The sequence below is a fragment of the Aythya fuligula genome, chromosome 3 (genome assembly GCF_009819795.1).
Source record: "Aythya fuligula isolate bAytFul2 chromosome 3, bAytFul2.pri, whole genome shotgun sequence".
In the NCBI taxonomy this organism is placed as follows: domain Eukaryota; kingdom Metazoa; phylum Chordata; class Aves; order Anseriformes; family Anatidae; genus Aythya; species Aythya fuligula.
Window position 1 is genome coordinate 21,132,967 of NC_045561.1, and position 27,750 is coordinate 21,160,716.

The 27,750-nt window shown below is 37.7% G+C and overlaps 1 protein-coding gene across 3 annotated transcripts in view; it reads right to left on the bottom strand.

Moving 5' to 3' along the window:
• The window catches only part of RAB3GAP2 (RAB3 GTPase activating non-catalytic protein subunit 2), a 47,260-nt gene extending 19,763 nt beyond the window's left edge, over nucleotides 1–27,497 (bottom strand). The window contains exons 1-18 of one of the 3 annotated variants that reach the window (XM_032184028.1): nucleotides 27,384–27,497; nucleotides 17,955–18,019; nucleotides 13,815–13,938; nucleotides 11,657–11,738; nucleotides 9,513–9,560; nucleotides 9,321–9,396; nucleotides 9,044–9,145; nucleotides 7,886–7,985; nucleotides 7,462–7,560; nucleotides 6,312–6,460; nucleotides 5,379–5,458; nucleotides 5,176–5,265; nucleotides 4,254–4,393; nucleotides 2,431–2,647; nucleotides 1,957–2,100; nucleotides 1,637–1,719; nucleotides 1,031–1,095; nucleotides 565–655 (exon numbers count right to left, since the gene is read on the bottom strand). In XM_032184028.1, coding sequence (XP_032039919.1) covers nucleotides 565–655; nucleotides 1,031–1,095; nucleotides 1,637–1,719; nucleotides 1,957–2,100; nucleotides 2,431–2,647; nucleotides 4,254–4,393; nucleotides 5,176–5,265; nucleotides 5,379–5,458; nucleotides 6,312–6,460; nucleotides 7,462–7,560; nucleotides 7,886–7,985; nucleotides 9,044–9,145; nucleotides 9,321–9,396; nucleotides 9,513–9,560; nucleotides 11,657–11,738; nucleotides 13,815–13,938; nucleotides 17,955–18,019; nucleotides 27,384–27,483 — 1,855 coding nt within the window. In that variant the 5' untranslated portion in view covers nucleotides 27,484–27,497. Of the gene's footprint in view, nucleotides 1–564; nucleotides 656–1,030; nucleotides 1,096–1,636; nucleotides 1,720–1,956; nucleotides 2,101–2,430; nucleotides 2,648–4,253; nucleotides 4,394–5,175; nucleotides 5,266–5,378; nucleotides 5,459–6,311; nucleotides 6,461–7,461; nucleotides 7,561–7,885; nucleotides 7,986–9,043; nucleotides 9,146–9,320; nucleotides 9,397–9,512; nucleotides 9,561–11,656; nucleotides 11,739–13,814; nucleotides 13,939–17,954; nucleotides 18,023–27,383 lie in introns of all 3 variants that reach the window. The other 2 variants (XM_032184029.1, XM_032184027.1) reach the window with 2 other exon arrangements.
• Between the last annotated feature and the right edge of the window lie 253 nt (nucleotides 27,498–27,750).

Consider the following 27,750-nt stretch of genomic DNA (forward strand, 5'->3'; position numbering starts at 1 on the left):
GTGCATTATTTCAAAGAAAGAACCTCACAGACTTTAGCAACTACGCTGTTTTTTTTTGAATGGATAATTAATGGATAATGACGAAACATGAAATTTAAGTCAGTGAAGCTTACCAAAAGAAGACACTAGGCATCTGACCAGAATTCAGATACTCAGTGCCTCCAGTACATTAAGATTTACAGATCCAAAGTACTATATCTTTACTGTCTTCCTAAGAAAGAGAGAGAGCACTAAAATATCTCCAGTCTGTGAAGCCTTTTATCAAAAAGAAGCTTTTTTCTAGATGCAAGTGCTCAGTCCAGTTAATTTATTCTTCTTTTTATGTACAATCACAAATTGTTACGTACGTGGCAAGTATAGCAAAGCATATTTGTTAGCAAGCTATTTGCTGTCTGCATGCAAAAAAAGATAAATCTGTAGAAGCAACATACTGTGAAATCTAGCGTCAAAACTAAGCAGATCAAGTCTGATACCCCTGTGGAACAGAGCAGTTCTACAATTGCCTTACAGCACTGCAGACAGTGCAAATGCCTCTCCATATTTGCAAAATAAATATCCACCTACCCTGTTTTTCTAAATTATCCATTAATGTCTGAGTGATGTTTGTGAGAGATGAAAGTGGCACACGTTCACTTGTCAATATACTTTCCAGAGCCTGTCAAGCAGACATTCAACAGAATTAAACATTTACTTCATTTTACTGTTAAAACATATAAAGTAAGCCAACAACAGCAAAACTTTGACAACTATTTTCAGTTGTTTTTTTTTTTTTTTTTTTTTTTTGTCTTCACATATACTTGTGGCATATTTTGATTCTATAGTAAGGTCTGCTGGTCTGCTCTATTTTTATTATTTCAATTCTTATCATGGAAGATGCCTTGAGGAGGGAACAAGTAAAAACAATAGCTCAATCATTTGCTTCAACTCTAGGAACAATTAAAATATTTTTAAATATTTTAAAAGCATTTAGCTCTAATCTAATAACACAACATTTTTCTAATATTGAACTATACTGACTTTAAATATTCACCTGTTTCTTTGTAGCAGGGTATTTAATATCAAGTATTAATTCCTTCGCTTCAGCTTCAATCGAGTCTGCAAACAAAGACGATGATATTAATTCATATTTTTCAAAATGGATTCTGACAAACAAGTCTACCTGCACCACAGCTGAGATGTACATGATCAGTTCATGCTATAGAGTTGAAGACAACATTAGAGAGCTTGTCGAAATAGGCTTGGTGAAAACAAAACAACATAACACCTCAGTGGCATCTCCAAATCTATCTTCTGTAAGAATTATATATTATTTCAAGGACGAAGGATATATAGATTCAAACGCTGAGCATTACGTAGCGTAACAGGTTGTATACAGATCATGTTTCTAGCAAGCACTCAAAGTAGATTTTAATCAAAGATTTAACTACCAGACAAAACTTATACTGGACCTTTGCATGAGATAAATTTAATCCAGTAGTTTACAAAAAAATACAAGCCACTTAAAGATCATAATTCATAGCACATGCAGCTGTTAGAAAGCACTGTTACCATACCTGTGTTTCTATACTTACAGGACAAATAATAGACAAACCATTTAATAAATAATTTCTTCAAACTGTATGTTAAGAGAACCTACCTGGATCTGAGGCTTTAGCTTTGAGTAAAACATTTAACTTCTTCACTAGATGCATATCCTTTGCTCGCTCACTTTTTTTGTCACTGTAGAGAAATAATTTAACTGTATGAAGAAAACTGAAGTTTTCTACTTTACATTTATGATACTTTAAGGTAATGTTATATTAATAAAAATAAACTTAATGCTTAAAAAAAATAAGGATATTACCAGAGTAGTACTCAGCCTGAGAATGAACACAAGAATCACTCTCTATAAATAAAATAGTTTCTAAAAACAATAATGAAATTCAGTTGCTTAAATAGAGTCCATGAAGTCCTTACCTCAATGCAAAATGAAAAGGTACATGGACAGTTTTTACACTTCCAGCAACTGGATCAACAAGACATATCTGGTAGGTCTGGGGCTGCCATCCCTGACTGGTCACATTGTTTAAACCCATTATTTTATAACCAGGATACAATAACCTGAAACCAATGAAAAAAAACATGGCATTTACAGTAAAGAATGAAATCAGCAACCTTCAATTTTCGTACCTTGAATAAAATGATACTCTTTTTTTTTATATATAAAGCTAAAGCTTAACAACTGCTAGATGTGTTTATCAGTGATGTCTGTAGAGTGATGAAGCATGACAGAATCTCATTCTATAAAATAAGTTGCTGCTTTCACTAGAAACACTCCAGAGAATGCAGAAAGAGCCTGCCAGTGCTCTCCTCTTTTGTCACTGGAATATGCATGTACTGGTGTACTGCACCAACACAGCGTAGTGTGCCCACATCCTAACCATTTCTTACCGACAATGCTTCCCCACATTGAAGGCCCCAACACGAGGCCCTTGCTGTGTGCTCCACACTTCCAAAATTCCTCTTCTTGGAGCATAGATCACAAGGAACTGAGCCACTCTGCTTGGACACTGTGCATTTCCAAAAGGAGAATAATCCACCTTCTCAGTTTCCCTCTCATGGAGGTCCTCTACAGTCTGTATCCAACCAACTTCTGCATCACGGTACCCTTTGTAAGAGAAGACAGAAATTCATTAGTGTACAGAAAATAATGCAAGATGAGGATACATTACCACCCGCTTACCAGTGGCAAGCTGTCAAACTTTTCAATAGCCCGATTCCTGTTAAGCTTTGGTCCCTGCACTCAGAGCAGGGCCCATCAGAAGACTCCTCAGAGACAAACCAAATGCTGCCTCTTGCAACACTTTTGCGAGGAACAAGTTCTTCTGGGAGAAGCCACAAAAAAAAAAAAAAAAAAAAAAAAAAAAAAAAACACCTCACCTGGTCTGTACTTTCAACATTGCATCAATGCACAAACTTCTCAGAGAAAAGAGACGCATCCAAATTTCTTACATTTCAAAACTAAAGAGAAGATTTAATGAAGAAGGAAACTTGCATAGTCAAGTAGGATATGTAAGTTTTTGTTCATATATTTTTGCGATTAAAATGCAATTCTTAGTAAACAATGCTCATCTTCGCTTTCTCTCTGGGTAATGCAAGTACAAACTCTTACAAACTTCATAAACAAAAGAGGAAGAAATATTCTGCTGACATCACTAAATGCAATGTTTTATAGTAAGCATGAATGAATACTCCAATCCACAAGTGAAACGTTAATGCATAGAACAAGCTTACGACAAGATATATTACACCAAGAAGGCTGCAAAGTATTCACAACTGTATTAATGATAAAGATATGGTCCAAAATATTTAATTCATTAGACAGATTTGCTTAAGATAAACAAACAAACTCACATCTCAACACTCTCACTCAAAGCTGCTGTAGGGAAAGGCTGGCAAATGTGTCTGATAACCAAAAAAAACTTGGGCCTCTGACAGTACAACCTACATTATATGAAGCTCTCAGTAAGGAAGAAAAGATTTATTAAAAATTTTATTTAAAAATATTTAAAAATTACTATAGCTATTACACTGCCAGCACGTCCCTGAAGTTGCTACTATATTCATGACCACTAATCTGAACTGTCAGGAGAGAGAGAGATTTACTACCTATACATAAAACATCTCTCTCATCTCATTAAAAAAAAAAAAAAAACAAAAAACTGCAAGATTTTAATTCTGTAGAGAGAACAGATGTTATAAGATTAGGTATGATTACAATTTGAAAGCTTAACATCTACATTTCCTTAAAAAAACTCAGTTCAGAAGACACTGAACACTCACTTGCTATGCAGTCACCATGATGAAATGACAGTGTAATGAATTGTGTGTCTTCTAAACAGAAGTTTGAAAAATCGTTTACTTTATCAGCAGAATTTAGGAAGATACTACAGATTATCAAGCGAAGAAATCTTGGATAATAGAGCTAAAGATCTTTAAAAAAAAAAAATAGGCCAAAAGCGTTCTGCTGGGATACAGACTGCAGGGAAACAATACAAACCAAACTGTTACTATATGCTATTTCGGTATTACAGAGATTGGTACAATACCTGTATGGAGTTCACAACAAATCCATCTTTAATATTCAGTTTGTAATAAGACAACATACTAAAGTCTTTCATAATAATGGAATAACATTTGGAATTCTAAGTCTGAATATAAGAAGCCACAGTATTTTTGAAAGATATTTGCTGTATTTACATGTACTATCATACCTTTCCACATGCGAACTGCAAGTCCTCTTGTAACATCCAGTAAAATAACTCTTCCAAAATCATCTGTTACTGCTGCTAATGTGTTACATGGAGAAAGACATATTCTTTCACCATGGCGACGGGAATCTGGAAGTCCAAACCTAAAAATCAAAGAAAAACACTAGATACAAATTTTTCTGAAAAAATACTAAACAGTATCTTATAAAGACTAATTTTTCTCTTCCTGTTTTTCCTACCATAAAGATTTGGGTAAAATGAAGAGCAAATGATGACAACTCTTTGTGCTCTCTACTGAGAGATCCTGTAGGTCTGTCGATGTCCTACTGAAAACCAAACTTCAGAAACTAGGATAAGCAGCTGCCTTGGCAATGTGTTGTCACACAAGGTTCTCAGAGCAGTGTTACTTTGTAAGCCCTCTCTGACTGCCAAATAGTCTTGAAAATACTTTAAATTCAATCTTGATTGTCCTTCCCAATTTCTTAGTCTTTATCAGCCTTCTTGAAAGCATTAAGTTACAACCTTTTTTCCCCCCTTTCTCTCTCCTCACACAACAGGAAATGGAGATGCCTTTTTTTTTTTTTTTTTTTTGAGAGGCTTTAAGTTATAAGCAACAAGCAACTTATGCAGCTTCTTTGAAGTACTTCAGTGATAAACTTCAGGGGATGTTCATGCACTTACACTAACATTAAACTGTGCAAACTTCTTTTACAGCAACAACAAACACACAGTAGAAGTTGAAGAAATGTATAATTTGCACAGAATAAAACTGAAATGAAACAAAGCTTAAAACAAGTGATCAGCAAATTATCATCACGGTTTAAAGTCAGGAAAAACAAACAGGTTCAGTTATGCACTTTTCAAAATAATTCAAATAATTAAGAAAAGATTTTTAAAGCAATTGAGACAGTATTATCAAACTTGCCTCACTGCCAATGGGGTTGCTGGTTCAACTTTTGGTTTCTGTTTTTGGGCAGGTTCTTCTTCATGTTTGCTCTTCCAACCAAGCCAGCCACTTGCAATAGAAAATGGTATTAGGAGAATTATATTAATGTTTCTGAAAAAAAAATCTCAAACTATTAGGTAGTTACTAAAAAAAAAATTAATATTATTTTTTTATTTCATTACCTAGCAGCATGAAATAATGCTGAAGTCAGTTTACTTGCAACTGCTAAGGCAACATGAGACAACAGAGGCTGTGAGCTACCCTGGAAGGAAGAAACAAAAAGTTTAGGTAGTTTTTTAGGCCTCCTGTGGACTTTCAGCTTATAAAGCACAGCTTTAAGACTCTACAAAATTTTAATTCATTGCCCCCCGGAAGAGCCATTCTGACATCTTTACCATTTCAAAATCCTCCCGCAAGTCACTGGTAGCTCAGTAAATTCGGCTGCAACAGAAGTTAAATAAACTCTGTGTATGAGTTATCATGAAGAGTTAGCTGGTATATGGCTTTGATGTCCTTGCAAATACCAATGCTAACAGTTCTGCCATAAACATATTGCAAAAGCAAGTACAAAATCAAAATTCCAATTCTGGCATTTTCAGTCAATTTTTAACCCTGATAAGGCCAGCACAGATGTAGGGTCTGAATGTACAAGACACACACAGCTACATTGCCAACCTTCTCCTCCAATACAAGAAACAAAGGAAGTTTAAGCGTATTACAGGCAACATTAAGCAAAAGCTGTAGTTCTCTTCTACAAGTAGCATTGTCACTGTATGAAGTCACCACAGTATACTTAGGCCAAATGCATGACCGAAGCCCAAAAGCCTGCAAAAATCCCTAAGAGACATGTTTACACAACCACAACCTAATTATAAATAAAACCTCAGATTACCTAATTTGCAATAAATTAACAAATTTCTATCAAATTTGTTTTAGGATAAATAATCGACAGAAACCTGTGGCAGACGTTACTACCATTACCAAATGATTCCAATTTCTGATGAAGAGGGGGAATCATCAGCACACAATGTCTGTAAGCATAACTTAGAAATATATAGAAATAAAAAGAATTACTTATTCAAACAGTTTCAGAAAGTCAGCTTTGTGGTACATACCTCCAGGGCAAAAAAGAAACCAGTGAAAGGATTGGATCCAACAGTAACATACTGAGACATAGCAGGTGGGCTGTTTTTTATAGCTGCATTATATCCACCTATATTGGAGGCAGTCTTCATTTGGTCAAAAGGACATAGTGTCATGATGCCTAACAAAAACATTGAAGTGAGTGTCTTATACTTTCAGAACAAAAACATGCAATGCAAGTCTGAATACATTCCTGCCTTGCTTTCTTGACTGACCAGCCAAGATTTGGGAAGGAGTACCTCTAACCATATACATTCCAAAGAATACAGCAGAAATAACCTAATGTCTTTTAGTTAATTATAATGCATAGTTTGCTTGTTTAGAAGAGCAAAAGTAAGACAAAGCGTCCAAGTTTTCATTAAAAAAAGCTGACTTGTGATGATAAAAAATAGGAACAATCTTACATGATAAGAAAAGTGAAGCTTCCCACATATTTGCTGAACATTAACAACTACAGAACCAGCAGAGATGCACCCTGAAGAACAGTATCAGTATTGCAGAGTTCAGCAGCAAAACACATCTATTGATGGTTAACCAAATGCACTTCACTTGCTTGTTTAGCCCTCTTCTGACCTCCCACATGCTTTTGTGAAAAGATGGAAGAGAAATGAAGTTTACTGTCACTCTGATCTGCCTGTCTGACAAGAATTTGGGCTTCTGCAAATTCCTAAGAAGTAAAAGTTGGAGTCTAGAAGTACATTTGCCTTTTTTGAAAAGGCACAATCTCAAATTTTAGTTTCTTGATATGCTAGATTCAGGCAAAACCCCCATCAGGCTGAACTTGCCTGCCAGACAGTTCTTTAACCTGGCAGAAAAGGGAAGAACTGCATCTGATCTAGTCTCTCTGGTCTGTTTCTTGCCAAATTAGAAGACAAGACAGATAGCACTGTAATATCCTTTCTCTCCCCTCAAATGGACAGTGGATTGTCAAAGAGACTAGTAGACAAAATACAATGTACTTCTGATGGTGGTTAATTTTATCATTCATTACACCAGCCTTCTCCCAGTATTTATTTTTATCCAAACACTACCACTTATAAGTGCTATCACCTCAAGCTTAACAACACTAAACCGTTCAATTTCATTCAAGCCAAATATCTGAAAACAAACAGAAATGCTTACCAATACTAGCATGGTCAACAATTGTATCCACATCCTGCAAACCCCACTTCTTATAAGCCAATGGTGGCGGCTGAACGTTCTCATTGCCAGATGCTGCAGCTGACAAAATTTGATAAAACACAGAAAAACCTCTACTGAGTCAAAGACAAAGCAATAGCATAATGAAGGAAAAAAAATGAGAAGATTTTAAGTTTATGTTTAGAATGTGCAAGACAGTCAATATCACTCAGGCAACTTGCACTCTGAGGACATTTTCTGTTGTGGAAGGAATCTGCAAAGATGCAATAGATGCATCCACATTAAAGGACAAGCAAGGAAGATACAAACTTCACCATGATTTGATATCTGACAAACCTAAGTAAATTTCATGTAGTGTAATGTTCTATTAACAGACTCAGAAATAAGTATTTCCTCTTAAACATACCTCTTGCTACCTGATTGCGACATGCGCGAAGGGACTGAAAGAGGCTGAAACCATCAATTGTCACAATTGCTGCTGGATACAAGATACTTAGTTCTTCATTCTGTGAAAGAAAACGGGAGAAGACAGTTACTGTTCTAACAGTACAAACTAGAAAAGAAGCTGTTAACTACACAAAAAAAAGCATTACAACCAAAGAGTTAATTTCTAACAAGCCCCAGGCAGCAAAACCACTAAAATTAAGTATTAACACTGTCCCATATATGAACAGTTATTTAAAGCCCATCATTTTATATATTTTTTTTTTTATCTTCTTTCAGTGACTTATGTTTGGTTAATATATTTTATGTCTTAGAGAGAAAACAAAAGTTACAGCAGCTTGTGAAGGCCACAGAAAGACACGTTTATCTAGAATACAACTGTCAAGGTTTTACAAACAAAATTATCAAAGGAGATTAGTATCTGAATTACCAACCCCTTGGGCACAAAAATGTCATATAAATTGGAAGATTCAAATTCCTTAATCTTTCCGTATTTCAAAACTGAACGTCATACTAAAAATCACATGAGCATCTGCATAAAGCAAGCTTGGAAGTTTTTGTAACTTCATTAGTTTTCTGCATAAAGCATGTCAACTCAGCCAAGAGCAAAGAAAGATGACTTTTCTACTAAATAGCCTAAGGTCTACAAGAACCTTCTCTATACAGGAAATACTCAAAATTACATGCAGATTCTTAGCACCACCTCCAATAAACACTTTTTTTTTTAAATTTCCACTATCTTCTCTGTGAAGCACGTGCTTACAAATGAGTATATGTAGCTCTTGGCATCTATCAAGATGTGTTTTCTCCTTTCATCAATATATTATCATATTTTGTGCACATAAATGAAAAAACAGGAAATGAATGAATCCTTCCTTTGCAACACTGTCACAGACAAAACAGAAACAAATCTACAGAGCAAACTCAAAAAGTAAAAGAAAACTTGAATCCTCTAACTATACAAGCAAAAATAGTTCTAGAACAAGAAATTCATAGTCTCTTGTTCCATAGAATTTTCTACCCATCAAACACTGGTAAAGGATGTACAGGATTCACAGAGAAGACTCCCTTCCATACCCCTTAACATTGCCACTTCGCTTTTGAAATAATCTGACAAAACCTGTTCTGTGACACCAGGATGCCTGGGAATTTCATAGGTTCTGCACTTAAGCTGCAGGACAGGATCTTCATTTAGAAGCTGTGCAAGAAGCAGTACTCCACTCTAAAAGAGAAAGAATAGTGAGTGTGAACAATATCGTCCTTTTTTTTTTTTTTTCTTTTTTTTTTTTTTTTTTTTTTAAGGGAAGGCAAAAATCAGTAACTACAGAAATAGATATTTTATAGAAATGTTTATTACAGTTTATTACCTTGTGGGCCTGCCATGCTGAGAAACATACCTCAGTATAAAAACGAACATAGCCAGAGGTGAAGCCAACCACAATGCAGGTCCAGTCAGGACGACCTGTGGAACTCCTGTTTCACAAAGACATACCAGAAGTTAAAAATAAATCCTGTTCTAAGCTGCAGACGTAAGCGTAATTAATATAAGGAGACTGACAATGCATATTCACACGAATATCAATTCTTACCTCTTTTGACTTGCCAGTGGGATACATAATACACTACTCACACATTCACTAGAAACAGAAAGATAAAACAAATAAGTGCATTTTATCCTCCAGTTGTGAAAGTTTGCTCTACATGACAGATCTTGCCAAATCAGGATTTTTAATATTTAAAAAAAATATTAACTCAGCACATAATTTATCAAATTCATACCAAAAAAGGCAAAAAAAAACACTTTCATTTAAAAAATGCTTTAAATTACAAGTTCACATGAACAGTGCCCAAATAGATTGCATAAGTACTTACTGCACCTTTTTAATGTTCTTTCATCATTCACAGACTGATTACTCTGACAATACTTTTCAGTAAAGATTTAAGTCAAACGACACATATATAAAGGAAAATACATTTGTTCTGATCTGTATTGATATATACCAAGTCTTAAAAAAAAAAATTGAACCATGCTTATCAAAATGTACTTCAGAAGTACATTATGTAATTGAGTAAGATTTTACATCCACCGCATTTTACCACTTTATAATTTGAGAGCATTTCAAGAGCATGGTCTTCTCAGCTACAGAAGAATCTGAGCACATTCAGTGTATGGCAGGCAGGGCATGCAAAAGGCAAGCAGAAGGGCAGGCCACAATATTTCAAATCAAAAGTTATTTAACTGTTACCACAATAGGAAGTTTTCTGGGGAAACACAAGCAGTACAGAGGTTTTGTGAAAAAGCATATACATTCAAGATGACATTCCAAACATCACTTTAAGCATAAATGCCTGCAGTATTGTAGATTATTTGCATTTGAGGTCGCCTTCACTCCCCATGGAACAATTAAATTACCAGGCTAGACAATTACAGACAGAAGCTTTCTAAATGCAAGTTTAACATGAGTTGCAACACAATCGCAGCACAATCGCAGCTCAGTGAAATCTCATCTTTAATAGGAAAGCTTAGCCACCACAGGGCATTTTCAGGTGAAGGCAACTCTGGGCAAAAAATTCAAGTCTTCAGACAATCTGACAGTATCTGTTATATTTACACTTACCCAGAAATAAAACCCTCACCTACAGGACACCCTTAAATCAAGCCACAGCAAATATAACTGTTTATCTAAACAAAGCTACCCATTCCAGTATGACAGCATCTCTTGGGGCTCTGACAATATTAAGACCCCAGAGTTTGCTTTTTTTTTTCTTTGTATTCAATAAAAAATGACAGGGTAATTTCAGATAGGGAAAAGTCCTAAACAGACACACCATAAAACAGTTCAAATATATGGCAGCAGCAAGCTTATTTTTACAGATTGGAGATAGACTGGTTAAGTCAGTGCCTCCTACAGAATAACAGAAGGTTGATGCCAACAGTCATGTTCAAAGGCAGGCAGCAACTCAAGACTGCAAACTCCATAAGGAAATCCAAATCCTATTCCATATGGGAGATTCCAGAAATCATCAGTCTGGTTATCTGAAGAGAAATCTAGCAAAAATTTCATATAAACACCACATGTATGACCAAGGCAAATTTTCCAAGTCCTCTTAACGACTTAGAGCCTAAAACCATTTCAAAACATGACAGAAACATGTAAAAGACTATTTACTATGGAGGTCAAAGATGCAAAGCATAGATGAAATTCAATGCTTCTAAGAAGATTAATACATTAAAAAGCATGTTAATGTTGATCACTGTTTGTAACTACGACTGACTTCCTAATTAAAGAGCTGACTTTCTACTTGCTTTAGGTTTTGAAAATGTGAAGAAGAATTTCTAAAACTTCATACATTTCCAGTTACAACATGCCCTGACATAATACCATCTAATCCATAATAAATAATCCATAATAAAAGAATACATATACTTCTATCTTCCGGTAACAGGAACTTGTAAAAAGCTTGATAATCCAGATTTGTTCAGAATGCCTAAGTTATATGGAAATACAGTGATTTGCAGAGAGCATTTCTCAATTTTATGAACTTGTCTTCAGATATCACACTGCCCATGAAGAGTGACCTATGCAGACAAAGGTCACACAACTTACTAGTGTTGTTTTCAACATTAAAATGTATAAAACCGTGAATGTGCTTGGATAAAAGCCAAAAAACTATATGCTACCAATTATTAAATACAAAAACATTTTAATCACAACTACATTTCAAGACCTACCCTTCTTCAACATTCAGAGAGCCACTCCAGCCAACAGCATACTGCATTTCTTCTTTTCCCTGGTCACTGTGCTTCCATTTAGCTGCCATTAAAAACAGATAGCATCTATTGAACTGTAATGTCTTGCATCTCACAGATATAATTCTATTCTTAAATCTTTGCTTCTGTATAACACATCCTACCACACTTATTTTAAGCACCAATTAGATACCTTGAAGACTGTAAATAGAACACTTTTTACTATCTTTTCTTTAGAAATCTTGTCTCTTACAAACTCAAATAGAACATTATGCTGTTACAATCCTTCTGAACACTTGGTTTTGTTCGAAAACCTACATACAATAACACCCGCTTCCTGAAATTTTAACAGGTTCAATTAATATAACAGGCATCTTTGGGATAAAAGTATTAAGCAAGGGCAAGCTTCTTCTGGAATGATTACTGAAGTTGAGCTCAAACAGATAGCAAAACTTTAACTCCCCAAAACAGGCATGGGAATCCTACACTAAATCTGACATCTTTTAATGATCGCATCATAACCAAGGTTAGAAAACGCTACGCTTTCTTATTGACAGGGTTGAATTGCAACTGACATTTTACTGTTGAATCATCTTCCAGTTTCAAATGTACAACTCACGTTGCGTGGGATTTGTCTGACGCCTAAAACTTGAGACACAGGGACAATCTACCACTGCCATGTGGTAGGTACAGTTACTACAGAGCAGTTCAGCCGCAGCAGTTCTCTAGCAGGTGAGCTAAAGTATCTACTTATTCTTGATCCATTAGGAACTTTCTGAGGAGTACCACTGTCATTTTATTTTCTGTGAAAAATTAGCAACTAACCTACATGTTTTTTAGAATATATAATGGCACGTAACTCCATTTGCAGCATGACAAATTAACGCAAATTTGCTTATTCATGCAACTCCAAGCTTCAACAATTTTTTGTGTGTGTGTGTGTGCGTGGTTTTGTTTTTAAAGGATATTAAAGAATCACAGAATGGTTCGGGTTGGAAGGGACCTTAAAGATCGTCTAGTTCCAACTGCCCTGCCATGGGCAGAGAGGGACACCTTCCACAAAATCAGGTTGCTCAAAGCCCCATCCAACCTGGCCTTAAACACTTCCAGGGATGGGGCATCCACAGCTTTTCTGGGCAACCTGTTCTGGTGCCTCACTACCGTCAGAGTGAAGAGCTTCTTCCTTATACCTGATCTACATCTACCCTCTTTTAGTTAACGCCATTCCCCCTTGTTCTATCACTACGCTCCCTGACCAAAAGTCCTTCCCTATCTCTCCTTGTAGGCCCCCTTTAAGTACTAGAAGGCTGCTGTAAGTTCTCCTCTTCTCTAGCCTGAACAACCCCAGCTCTCTTAGCCTGTCTTCATAGGAGAGGTGCTTGAGACCTCTGATCGTCCTCATGGCACTTCTCCAGACCAGCTCTAACAGGTCTGTGTCTTTCTTATGCTGAGGGCTCCAGAGCTGAATGCAGTTCTCCAGGTGGGATCTCATGAGAGCAATGGGGAAGAATAACCCCATAGCATTAGGTTTCCCAGCATCAAGCACATATACCACCAATTGCACGTGTTAAGAGAAATACCCCAGGCATTAGCACATTTGCAAATGGAAGATGGCTGATCAAGTGTTTATATAGTATTCAGGGTACCTCTAAAAACAGTTTGAGAACTCTGCTTTAGAGTAGAATAAAAAGCCACACATTCTTCAGGATGGAGAAGAATTTTCTATCAGACAATCCACCTCAATTTTCTCACCTTCAAGTGTGACTCAGTTGATTTTTTTCAAAGGAGAAGAAAAATAAGTTAAAATATTTTAGTAAGGGTAAAACTAACAGAAATGTTTTGTTTTGTTTATTGGGCATGATTAATGTCAACAGTGCTGATTAACAGGGTATTTATACAGCATATTTTGGATTTAATTATTAATGATTAAATATTTTTCTCAGATAACACTATAGATGAGAAATAAGGACAAAATAAGTAACTTCGCAAGCAATACCTAGAAAATGCACAACAGCTACTACAGAACATTACAAAATTCTTCAAAATATGACTTGGGAGGGTAAGTAGACAGGAGAAAAAAAAACAGATCTCACTACTATTAAATGTACTAGCACATATACTTAGTAGAATGTATACTTACACACTAAGAAAACTGCTTTCTGCTCATTGGCTATTACCATCAGGTCATTTGTTGGTGACAAGGATAACACACAGTCTTGAAGCCAGTAATTTTTCTGGTTCTTGGAAGCAGATTCCTCTTCTTCCTACAGGTAAAGCTTTAGTTAATGCATGCAATCATTTTTACATACAGAAACACCTCTAAGATTCATGACACTCTGACTTGCTGTCAATACCAGTGCTGAATGCCCAATCACCTTTCAAGTTGCTGGCCCTCCAACGTGCATAAAAAGCCATGATACACTAAAAGGCAACCTTGCACAAATTATATCTGCATGTTTGCAAATCAGAAAACAGAAAACTCCCCATTGGGAGTTTAGATTGTAAGTAATATTTATTTGGGGTCTTCCCTTCTACAGTTCAAACACAGCAAAAGCTTTAGACTATATTTATTAGCAAACTATATGGTTCGCAGCAGTAAAGTACAAATCTCAGTTTAAGCTAGCTTCAACCCAGACTTTGTAAGAAACGCCTGAGGATTAAGTGAAGAGCTAGTTGTTTTCACCTACAACTCCCTAAAGTGAAGTAACAGGAAACTCCTCTATTAAAAAAAAACAGCTACTTCACACACTGACCACTGACCCTGCACTCTCTATGCATTATTACACTTATTACACCTCATTGCTATGTGTGAATTCTACATTTCCCTCTCAGCTGTATTCCTGGTGACAGCAAAAAGGACCAGAGGGATCAGCATGGAGCTGGGACAGGAAAGGTTCAGACTGGGTGTTAGAAAGGTTCTTTACTGATAGCAGTCCGGCACTGGAACAGGCTCTCCAGGGCAGTGGCCATGGCACTGAGCCTGCTAGAGTTCAAGAAGCGTTTGGTTCTGGTTTTTGGGTCATCTCGAGCAGACCCAGGAGTTGTACTAAATGATCCTCATGGGTCCCTTCTAGCTTGAAATATTCTATGATTCTATGAAAGGCTCTAGGAAAAGATCTGTGCATGACAAGAGATTGGCTTCTTCCCACTCCTATCCATCATCACTATGAATGGCCTAGTCCTTGCCTACGCAATATCAACAAGAGAAAGTTCCTTGAAGAAAGGCAATCCTGTCATGAAGTCACAAAAAACTTTTTCCTTCCACAGAAAATGTACAGTCATGCAACCTCAGCAGGGATACCTGAGGTTACAAGACTGCAGTCCCAATTGCTAACAATTTTTATCCAGGTATTTCTAACACACAGAGCACACTGGCATTTTTCAAGACTTTACAAAGAGATAGTGATAATGATTTCCTGGGACACTCATGATTTTAACTCCTTGTGACAAAGGTAAACGTATTAAGTGCAAAAACACATAACCAGAAACCAAAGAAAATCCCTGCAGTTATTTTTAATGTAATGTGTTTCAAACTGAGGAAATAGAAACCAAAATCAAAGACTTGTTTAAAGATTAAAAAGAATTAAAATACCTCAGAATTCAAAAATATCTGTATGCATAAACAGGTAACTTGAAACATAAAAGACTTAAAATATGGCCAACACACTACTGACAAAGGTGTTAAAACAGGAAAAGTTAAGTTAACTTAAAAAGTCAACTTGTTAACTTCCTAAAGTTAACTTTAAAAGTTAACTTAACTTGTAAAAAGCCTACTTAAAAAAGTGAAATACAGCATTATTAAAATCAGCTCTTAAAATTAGATTTCAGCATCACCATCCCTACTAAATAAGAAATCAGTTGCATAAAAAGACACCTTACAGAAGAATCTTTAAAAAAAATTAATGTCTTTGTAAAAGTTCCATGTTGTCTTTGTGAAAGTTCCATGATACAGATACTTGTTCAGGTGACGAATAATTCCAAGAAGAGATGCAATTTATGCTACCTCTAATGTTTTTAAAACTATTGTTACAATATTGTAACAGAAATATTGTAATATATCTTTAGCAACATAACATTGTTATGTTATAACATAACATGTTAACATAACATTACAATAATAGTTCTCAACTCTATTCTAGACTGATGAACTCTGTTTTGGTGTGTGGTCTCTACTTCCACAAATATGCTTCTACATAGAATCATCATCTTTGTGTGGATGACAGTTCCTTCTTTCTTAAGAGTTTAACCTAGAACCACCAGCAATTTCGGATGGAAACAAATAAGCAGAGAGGGCTTCACATGCTTGGCCAGAAGCACTTACAGGACTTTAGCAAGAAGGGTGTGAACTACATTGCATAAGTTTGCCATTTTAAAAAGAAATGAGCATAAATGATGACAGTTACAGCTCAGCTACACCTGCTTGATCTATTTACATCGTAAGCAGAAAACATTGAGGCAATTACGAACATTATGGCACATGTAATAAAGATGCAGCCTGAGAAACACATTAATTTCATCAAAATTATAGTGGATTTGAATACCCATCCTATTCAAGAGTTTTTATGCTCCTTTCATTCCTTGACATCAGCTTGAGAGTGATTCATCCCTGGGAGAAACCATGCTCATTTTAACTTCTCACCTCAGTTGTAGTATGTTTCCCTGCTCAAGTAAATAGCTAAAAAGATGCCGTCCCACTCCTTGGGCGTACCTCCTGCATATTCAGACAATTACAACAGTTAAGAGTTTTATTAACAAGGTGAGGTCCAGATTCCTCAGTGTACCTCATTAGCTCTAACACGGACTTAATCAAGCAATGTTGTTCAGATGATTCATTCAGATGCGGAGGATTTCTGCACAGACAGCTTTCCTAACAAAACATCGTATTCAAGTCAGCTGGCAGCTAAAAGTCTCTCAGCCTTACCAGCAATCTGAGACCAGCTGTGTTATTCCCAGCAGCAGTAGCTGGGCAGAGGGATGATTTCTTTCCCTTTAAAGAGCAACTGTTCTGCACCCATCCCGTATGTGTAATTTTGTCTCTCCTGTAACATCATCCACACATCCCAACATAAGAGTACTTAATCACAACATAAGAGTACTCACTGCACAAGCATTATAAAGATGTTTATGTCAGTGGTTCTGGATTTAGGGGTTCAGTTTAGATCTTAAAAAAAAGATTATATTAGTTCTCTTAAGAAAATCATCAACTGAGCAGCATCAACACTGCTGAGAGGTAGACATCAAGGCAATATTTGTCACCATTACAGTTTACTTCACACTACAGCATGAAATTCTGATAGTCTTACCTACAGACCATGCATTCACAAAGTTACTTAAGATCCGGGATAATGCACTTCAGGACTGGATGCGTTTCTCTACTAAAATAGAGTAATATGTTGTTCTGATTATGGTTGAAGGTACTGAGAATCATAGAATCATTTAGGTTGGAAAAGACCTCTAAGATCACCTACTCCAACCTTGTTGCTATCTCAAAATAAGCAGTACTCCTGAGGCTGTTGCAGTTCCCTTTTTATAAGCATCAGGTACCAGCCCACTCATTTATAAGGAAGCTCTCTTCCAAATCCCAGAAGAACATTTAGTTCAGTGTTTGTTCTCAGCATGGTATTTTTACATGCAACTGTGAACTAAGATTTTTCTAAGAGTAACCTAGATCCTGAGACTAGATGGATGAATTTGTCACTCCACAGTTACTGCTCAGAAGCTGCAGAGAAAATGGGACAGAATTGGACAGGCCTACTAACAACAACAACAACAAATTATATATATATATATATATATATATATATGAAGTAGTTTATATTTATAAATATAAACTGAAGCTGGTTCTGTTGCCTAGTCCTTAATGTCTATGTTTCACCAAAGTTGAGGTGGATTTTAAATACTAATAAGATGCGTTGTTTTTACTTCCTCAGAAAGGACTGCAAGACTGTTCCCACCAAAGGGACTCCAAGCGAGACAAAAACAAGGCTTACTGTCTCTGGATAACTATAGGCAAAGACTAGGCAACAGCATCACAGAAAGAGAGAAAAAAACCTACAGAATACAAGAATGAGTAATTACCACAATAACTAAACCATTCAAGCTATATTTAGAAACAATTACGAGAGCAATGGACAAGAGCAGAAGCATTTAAAATGCTGTTCGAGATCCATTTTAGCAAGTTGATAACTACCAAGGGGAAAAAAAAAGTAAACGCAAACAAGTAAAATAGTCCTTTAGAAAAGATAATTTTAGCAATCAATCCTCATAAATATGAACTTACAGGTTCTGGTAATTCTGCTTCATCCCAGGCTCCCCAGCCACCATCTTCCCAGTTCGTTGGTTTACCTGCTTTAGACAAAAAATATTTGTCACATGAATACAGCATAGGCAAGCAAAAATACAGTCAAAATGAACTGCCAACTGTTGTTTTCCTTTCCCCGTCAATGCATAATAACTTCAATAATAGCAGATACTAAACAAGTACTACAGGAAAAAAAAAAAAAAAACCACCACTAAGTGGTAGAAATGGATCTCTTATTTCCACGTTTGAAACTATGAAAAAGTAATAACTAGATGATCTAATCTAAGTACAAATTGGAAATGGGCATAACAACACCCATGTTAAATTAATTCTGACAGACTGCATCTAGAACTCTGGATCACAACTGCTTACAGTGCCTGGTGCACCACATCGCTGAGACTTCAGTAGGGCCTCTGATTAATTTGTTCAGTAATGCACGCAATTTGGTCTTTTCTCAGTTTCTCCACAGCCATTTCAAGAGAGCCAAGATGAATTTCTAGTTATATACAGCAAACTGAAATGCAGAGTTGGGAGATAAGGACAAATACCCTGCGTGTCCACTTGACAAAAACAACAACAACAAAAAAAAAAACTTTCTACAGCTGGTATACAGTTGGTATGGAGACCTAAGACCTTAGTGTAAAATTTAAGATATGCTTGATTTCTAATTGTTACAACTCCAAAGACAGCAAAAGTACTATCTTGTATGTATTAGTCACAGAGAGAAAATAAGGGTACAGTATGCACTTTCCAACCCTTCAAGACTTCATGTACCTGTCTGTGAGCATCAGACCAACTGACGTAAGAAGCCCTGCAACATCCGAAGAACCATGTGCACACAATTTTATGAGAAATAATATTTCTGTACACGAGTAAGGTATCTTTCTTTCTTTAATGATGTGGGGTTTTTTAGTCAATTGCAGGATCAGCCAGTAGCAACATAAGTTCCTTTTATGAATGAGTGACTGCACACACAGAAATATACCTATGATAAACAAAGCACCAGAGACCAAGATGATGCAGATTCCACAACCACCCCAAAGCAGCCACAACAAAAGCTGACGCTGTGCTCTCTGAAGGCAAAAAGAGCACAAGGACATTGGCTATTTACCTCTCCGCAAGAGGAAAGAAAATCAGCTAGACACCAATCAGTTTCAATTATGTCATTCAGAAACCTCAGGGAATCCGCAAGCTTACAAAATAAATACCTGAGAAAACTGCAGTTTGTAGAGACAGGCCTACTTCTCAGTTGCCTTATAAGGGTTAACATAAGTCATATGTAAAAAACGTTTGAAATTCTTTCATCTAAAAACACATAACTTAATGAGAATTAAAAAGCATTAATTACTGCACAGGCAGTAAGGATTAAAAAAGTGGAGACTTCCTACAGTCGGTGAGTTCAGCACAGTTCTCAGCCATCACTGGCACCCACAAGTAGATAGGCATCGCTGCAGCAGCTTAAAGCGCCAAGTACTGAATGTTACTGCTGATGTTACAGCTGATGTTACTGCTTCAGATTTCATAAGACATCAAGACTTGCCTGAGGATTTCACTCAAGTTCTTCATTAACTTGTCATGGCTACATTGACCTTAAGAAGTAGTTTACGCATCACGTCTCAAATTTGCTCAGATTTAGTTTTAAGCAAGCCAAACTTTCCCATTTTGGATGGCCAAGCAGTATGGATAAGAAGGTTTGCATCTAGAACGCTCCAATTTTAATTCCTCTAAAAACTCTGATTTCTTTAGAAGAAAAATAAGTAAATAAATAAAAATAAGAATCCAGTACAATAAAATAGAAATCTGTACTCTGTTTACAAAGGTTTTTAAAGCTTTTGTATGGCTAATGAAAACAAAAGACTTCTTTAAACAATATTTTAGCTTATTTCTTAAGCTTTCCAGCAGTGCTGTTAAGAAGGTGTTTCACAAGGCTGGATGACAAAATGACTGTGTGAATAATCTTTGTTAAAATTGAAACATCTGCACCATCTACAGAAGGGGTGAGTCAGCCAGTTTTACCACATCATTGTCAATACAAAGCTGACGGCACCGCTATCTCAGGCCTAACTATAAAAGCTTCCAAGGGTCAAAGCCTCATCTTGTGCTTCAGCTTGAGAATTTTCCAGTCTACAAAATATAAAGGACAATTACAGCAAATACTGTTGAATATAAACTGCAAGAAGAAAGCAGTAACCAACTTCAGTATTTAGGTTAAGGTAGTGCCGTGGTTTTATTCATCTGGGCTGCTGAGCTCCACCACAACTGCTCTCTTACCATCCTCAAAGGGAAAGGGGGAGAAAATATGATGCAAAAGGCTCAAGGGCTGAGATAAGGACAGGGAGATCACTCAACAATTAGCGTCACAGGCAAAACACACTCAGTGTAGGGAGATTAATGAAATCTATTACCTATTACTAACAAGCTAGAGAAGTGAGAAACAACAACAAAACTAAAAACACCTTCCCCCCATCTTCTACCTCCTCCCACCAAGCAGCACGGGGGAATGGGCAATGGGAGCTGCGGTCAGTCCCTGATGCTTCATCTCTGCCGCTCCTTCTTGGTCACTCTCTGTCCCTCCCATGGGATGCTGTCCTTCCCAAACTGATCCTCTGTGGCTTCCCACAGGCAGCAGCTCTTCAAGCACTGCTCCCACACGGCTCCATCCCACGGGGTCCATCCCTCCCCCAGGAGCAAACTGCTCCAGCACGGGTCCCCCACGGGTGGGCGGCAGCTCCCCCCAGACCCCTGCTCCTGCGTGGGCTCCTCTCCACAGGCTGCAGCTCCGGCCCGGGGCCTGCTCCTGCGGGGGCTCTCCATGGGCCGCAGCCTCCTCCAGGCCACATCCACCTGCTCCACCGGGAGCTCCTCCATGGGCTGCAGCGTGGAGATCATCCAACACTGTTTATTGGCTCGACCCTGGGCAGCAGTGGGTCTCTTTGGAGCCAGGTGAAATTGGCCCTTATCTAACATGTGGCAGCCATATCAGACACTTCACCTATGCACTGAAACAGTGAGTGAAGCAGGGTATTAAGCAACAGACAACTAAACTCTGAAACAATGACCAGAGAAGCTGAGGGACACGCCTGTACCTTACTCCACCAAAGCACAGTGTAGTTCACTGGCGCCAGTGAATCACACAACATCCCACAGAAGCTGTCAGCTTGCCAAAACTGTCCTGTGCACCAGCACTTTATAACATTGGTCAAGCGAGAGATGACTCGGTATCCAAATTGCCTGTAACAAAGATTTTGAATCGTTCCCCCACAATTTCCTTTAGTAGTATTGTAGATCAGAAAAAGCAACTGTAGAATGAGACACCAATAATAATCAACACTAAACAACTCTTGAGTTGTAACGTTCATTTTTCAAGTCCACTGTTGGGAGATCAAGCTCTGTTGTGCAAGCCTACATTTCCATTACCTCTATCTCAGACCAGTAACAGATGTCTGGTATATAGTTCTCCCTAATAAAGCAGCAGCAGTTAACAAAGAGCAGCAGCAACATGACAGATTTTGCTTTATTGCAGAGACTGCAAAAACAGAAGTTCATCTACTGGGTCTATAAAAACTACTTCATTCTTCAATTTGAAGCATTCAAGCAGTAAAACTTTATCATCAGTGCATCTGAAACTTTAAAGGTGCTCCCTATGCTGCACATTTGCAAAATTGATGCTAAAGCATAAGAGACTTTGTTTCAAGCATATTTATCATAAACTTAAGACCCAAAAGAATAGTTTCTATACTGAGGAGCATGTTGTTTAAAAGACGTGAAAACAGGAAAGAAACTTTAGCAAGAGATCTAGACTACTGAGGTTTACCTAGCATTTAACACATCAAATTCAATATGTAAAGTGTTTTTACTCAGTCTAAGACTTTCTTCCTGAAGTGCAGAATGTATCCGAGTACAGAGAAGTGCAGAGAAGGTACCAGAGCAGTCTGTTTGTCCAAGCTGAAGAGCTCCTCTTGGAAACCAGACCCCCAAAGCTCAACATCATACTACCCCTAACTGCATCAATAGAAGGCTTTAGAACAAGCAAGTTAATAGATTTTTTAAATACGAGAGAAAATTTAATACACACACGAGATAATCTGTCTTCAATAGGTTTGTATATGTTGTCTGTAAAGTATCAAGCTGCATCAGGTAAAAATCTAACATATACAATCTTTTTGCATATAAAAATGATAAATAAAACCAAGTCATACCAATTCATTTCATACATTAATTTCATGTGTACAGTTTGATGAGTTTATGATCTTTCAGTTTCCTTCTCATCTGTGCCTTAAGAACTTATGAAATTAATATGTAACAATTTCTTGTAGAATTATTAAGTGAAGAGTTACAGATTCTTTTCTACATATATTTACAGCTAATCTGATATCACCAGGTTGCATAATAAGTGAAGAAATACCGGTTTCTTTTCTGTACGGGCCAAGGAATTTTAGAAATGGTTTTAAATCTACTTGCTATTCAGTAATCAGAGGACATTTTTCCTCAAAGTTCCCCTCAAGTGGGAACTGTCAGATATACTAGACAGCCTTGCCAGCATTACTAGCAAACCCTTTCTGAGATCAGTATTATGTTTACTCTTTCTTATCACTTCAAATGTCCCTAACAAGTGAAAAAAGAAAAGATGACATTCAAGCTAAATTAGCTCACTAATCTGAAAAAGAAATTGAGAAACATTTGGAACAATTTCTCCTCTAGATGGTCACAATTGCTTTAACTTTTTTTTTCACTGTTTAAAAATCAATCCATGTACTACACAGCTTTTTCTTTTTTTAAATAATGTTGCAAATTTCTATGCTTTACAGTTATAACTTAACCCTAAAACCAAAGTCTAAGGTACCATTGAAGGGGAGGAACCTCATGATACTACACAGCACAGGATACAAATTAAACACACGATATCCAAAACACGGTATTTCATCTTTCTTTCAAATGAAAGTCACAGATCAGGTTATTGCAAGAAAGAAGGAAGAATATCCAGCTAAGGAGATGTTAAAGTTGCAAAAAACCGTCACACGTGAAGATGGTTTGGACAAAGCACTCTGATGCCACTCTGTCATGTGCTGAGAACATCACTTAGTCTTTCCAGTACCTCAGAGCATATTAACGGTTATGCACGAAACATAATGCAGCAATAATATTTTTGATATTTTACATGAATACAGACATGGAAAGAAAGGAAGCTTAAATGTGTATGATGAAATCTGGATAGAGAGAATCTGACTGAAAATGCAGTACAGAAAAGACTGTCAGAAGGCACTTCAAGAGGAATATACCAAATTCAATAAGAGGCACACAGAAACACTTAAGAACCCTGCTGATAAAAGCAGTTTAGAAATTAATTTGTAATGCATTTTTTTTCTTTTTAACCTAGTTTCAAACTCTGAAATAAAAAGCCTGGCTTTCCGTATTTCTGAATTAAATTAGCTGATCCTGATAAAGCAAAGTGCATAAGCACAACTCCGAAGATGAAGTTTCGAGGAACCGAGCAGAAGAGCGTTTTTCAGGACACTGTCAATTTAACACTGCTGGATTGTGCAGAAGAACTCTTTTACCAACATTCAGCTATCATTCCTACTGTAAAAAGAGGAACAATAAATAACCCACATAAGGGTCAAAACATCCCCCGCACTTCCAACAGCCCGAGCCCCACTCCAAAATAAGCAGCAGCATCTCAGAATTGTACACTGGGCCGTGAGCCGCCCTGAAGTGACACACGTGTTATCAGACACATAGGCATCACTGCTTGGGAACTCCCAAGGAGTAGTGGTGTTTTGTTTTGTTTTGTGATGAATTTCATTGATGTAGTGGGAAATAAACACATTTGGGAACTATAAATATCTGCAAACCAGATTTTTTGTTTTGTTTTGTTTTTGTTTTCTTTCATATTAACACCTCCAAACTCCAGCAAAGCACCAGTCCTAGCTGGCTATGGCACTAAACTGCTGTCATCAAGTCTATCAAGAGATTTAAAATGCACAGTTCAAGCTCAGTGTCTATTAGAACAGGCACATGGCATCATTTTAAATGAACTGCACATGAATTCCTCAAACAAATTATAAACATTATAAAAAATGCTATGCCTTATTGCTCGGTTTTCTGCTCTTTGCAGTTATACATCCATCAATTTCTTAATACTAGAGTTTTGTTATGCCTGTGAAGTTTGATCATATTTTGCAAATTGCATGGATTTAATGATTTTTTTAATTCACATGCAATGTTTTATTATAGACAGCTGTATAATGGAGTTAACCGTCACAGCTGTTCTTTGATCTGGCCAATACATCATCCAAGAACATCTTCCCCACAGCAAGCTGTCAAATTAAATGCAATACAAATACTTCCTATCCCTAGTATTTGCACACTGGAGGCAGCAGTCTTCAAAGCCACTTAGATACCACTAGGCTAAGGCTCCACAGAGGATTCATGCTTCATTATCAGCAATAACTTTTCCCAAGAATCATCATCATGCTTAAGAGTCCCATTCTTCATTAAAATGTGAAATGGCATTCAAACTCTTTTTTTCCCTCCTAGAGAATAAAGGGACGAGAACTCGTTATTAAGCACCATTAACCAGTTTGCTCCATAACACTGGCAAGATCTGCCCTAACACCTTTTATTCTAATACATCCAATAAAAAGTAGCTAAATGTTTTTAATCACAGCAGAGCAGTCATTATCTCAGGCAATGGACATTTAAGCATTGTACTATTAGGTGTTCCAACGTACGACTGCATAGTGCAAGCGGGGAGAAACACGTCAACCCTTCCTTCCAGTGCTTCCTGACCTGCTCCACTGGCACTTACAGAACTGACTTTGCATCAAGCTCAGAGGAGGACATAGTTATTTTTTCTTCCACTTTATCAGTCAAGTATATAATTTGCAAAAACTAGACAAACTGTTGGGTTACTGCAAAAGGTTAAGTGTAGTTGATAGGATGCTTTCTATTATCTTTTTCTACAGCTGAACGTGTTTAAATTTTACCTGCATAAAGGAAAAAAATATCTTAAAAAAAAATCTGCGTTTTTATTCTAAGTCAGTTACCTACATCCATATTTTTAATATACAGAGAACTTAAAAAACCCTTTTATAGTTAAGCCTAAATGTAGATTAGCTTAGTATGTTGTAATTAAATGAAACATGCTATGTTAAGCTACAGCTGTTTTATTCATAGGAAAGGTATCTAACTTCTGACCCTACAAGCTTTTAATAAAAGTCATAGTATCACATACTGATTTTAAAAGCCCCTTGCATTTTCAGAAATATAAATATTTATATTTATATAATGAAAAACACTTTTACAGTGTTATATTTACATTGTTACATTTGCATGTTACATATTTACATTGTTCTGTGAAAAACACAGAGAACACTTTTACATTAATCTCTGTAGATTTTAGCATACCAAATAGTCACAAAAAGTATTTGTCAGTTTGCTCAGAATGAAAAAAATGGGCAATGCTAGAACAGCAGAAAAACTTAACTTCAGATGACAAGTTCTTTTTGTTTCTTAGTTGTTGAAAGAAAAAAAGATAGATAGCTTCTCAAAAAATCCAAAACCTGAAAGGTCCTGAAAGCACCTTTGCAAAAACATTTTTTTTTACCCAAAATCTGACAGCAGCTATAAATAACTAACAAGTTAGGACAAAAAAATAAAATAAAATAAAATAAAAATATTTTTAAGTTATTGTTTAATAAAAACGTTTAGTATGTACTTTTTTTCCCTAAGGTTGTCAGCATTTTTCATTTAGCTATAAAGTTTAAAAACTAGTCAAGGAGTTTCCATACAAATGCAGACTAACTTTGAAAATAAAATAAAACCCCTCCACTTGTGGTTTCTTCATGGCAAAAAGTTCTTCCATCTGAGCCAAGTAACAGCCAAAGCATACAGCAGAGAGGAAGCAGAGTGATTTTGAACTGCCATGCAACAAGTCAGTTGCTTACATGGAAAAGTGAATGGATTAACATGCAGGTGAAAAACAGTAAAGGAACAATCAAAAAACAATTAGATATTTCCAGCCAGGGAAGCAACTCGGAGCACAAGACCTTGACAGTAGCAGTGACTGTGGCAGATACACCATCTCAGCCTAACAGGAGTTCCCAAGCCTCGCAGCTCCAGTGATTCAGGTCCTTGGGCTGCAGAGCAGCAGCAATGCAGACTTCAAGAAACAAGTGTAAAAGGGAAAAAGATCTCCTATGCCATGCAAACAGATCTTTTTTTTTTTTTTCTAACTTCAGATACAACTTACTCGTTTCTAACTTAAGACACCTCTGCAAGTTGTACCAGTGTATGAAAGATGAATGCACTAATAATTTCTGCTTCAACATGGTGAGACCATATTCCTATGTAAAAGTCACTTTGAGAACTCTTACTCACATTCACGCTCTTGAGCCAAGGAAATGGTTGCAAAATTAAAAAAAAAAAAAAAAAAAAAAGCTACAAATCTGAAAGACTCAGGTAAGTCTAAATTTTGAAAACTTCTAAATTCCGATACTCTGCCATGATGTCTGAACGACCACATATAAATATTCCTGAATACTATCTACTCATTAAAATGGATGAACAGTGCATTTTAGGATGTACGTTGTCCTTGATGCTACCATGTTTTGTGGTTTTCCAACACACTAAACGCTTCCTCTCTTCACAGCGGCCATTTGACAAATCCACGCCACCAAAAGTATCCAGGTTGTTACTTTACACCAATTGGCCTTGCATGCGCTACCAAAAAAGAGAGAAACGCTTTAAAGGCATTCAACACACGCTTTTAGAAACACAAACACGCTGCCATCTGTTGCTTCTACCTTCTGTTTCTACCAAGAGGCACAGACAGGATGCTACAGGTACCAGAACCCTTCCTTTCGATAGGGATGACACCGAAAGAGGAGCCATACGGAGCCTGGGCATGTTTTTTGGAGCATTGCAGCAGCAAAACAAGCACAGGTAGTGGAACATAAGTGTCTTCTACCAGAAGTTTTGAACAATCTAAGGTATGACAAGTAGGGGTGGTTATATAAAACTCTTGAGAATTACCCTATGCCAAGTGCACTTGAACAATAAAGTACACAAAGTCTAACCCTGAGCACAAGAAGACCATGGATAAAACAGGCTACGGTACGCGTACACAACTTTTGGTGGTGAATTCAACTGGCTGGACGCACACTGTTTTCTTAAAACCTTCTAACAGCTGTTGTGTGACCCCTCCTCCTTCCCACCCCCTCCCAAACCTTGCACGTCTTCAACTCCGCCGCCTGCTGCTCCCCCTCGGCGCCCCGCGCACCAGCCCCGCGGCTATCCCTTGCACCACCACCTCGCCCCGCACCGCAGCCACCAGCCCCACGCAGCCCCCCTGCCGCCCTCCCTCCCTCCACCCCGCTGTGCAGCCCCGAGCCCCCGCCCCGCACTCACCGCCCCCCGCGGCGCCGCCGTGCCGCCGCTGCGGGCAGAGGAAGTCCCGCGCCGCGCCCAGGTCCCGCAGGCGGCCGAAGGGGACGAGGGCACACGCCATGGCGCCGCCGCCCGACCCGGAACCGCTCCGCGCCGCCTTCCCGCACGGCACCGGCCGGGCGCCTGCGCGGGGCCCGCACCGCTCCCTCCGCCCCTCTGCTCCTCCTCCTCCTCCTCCTCCTCCTCCTCATCCTTCTCCTGCTGCTGCTGCTGCTCCGCCGGGTGCCGACGTGGCCGCTCAAGGCGGGGCCGCCGCCTCCCGAAGACATTCGGAGCTCGGCTCGCCTCAGGGCCCCGGCCCGCCAGCGGCAGCAGCGGTGGGGATGAG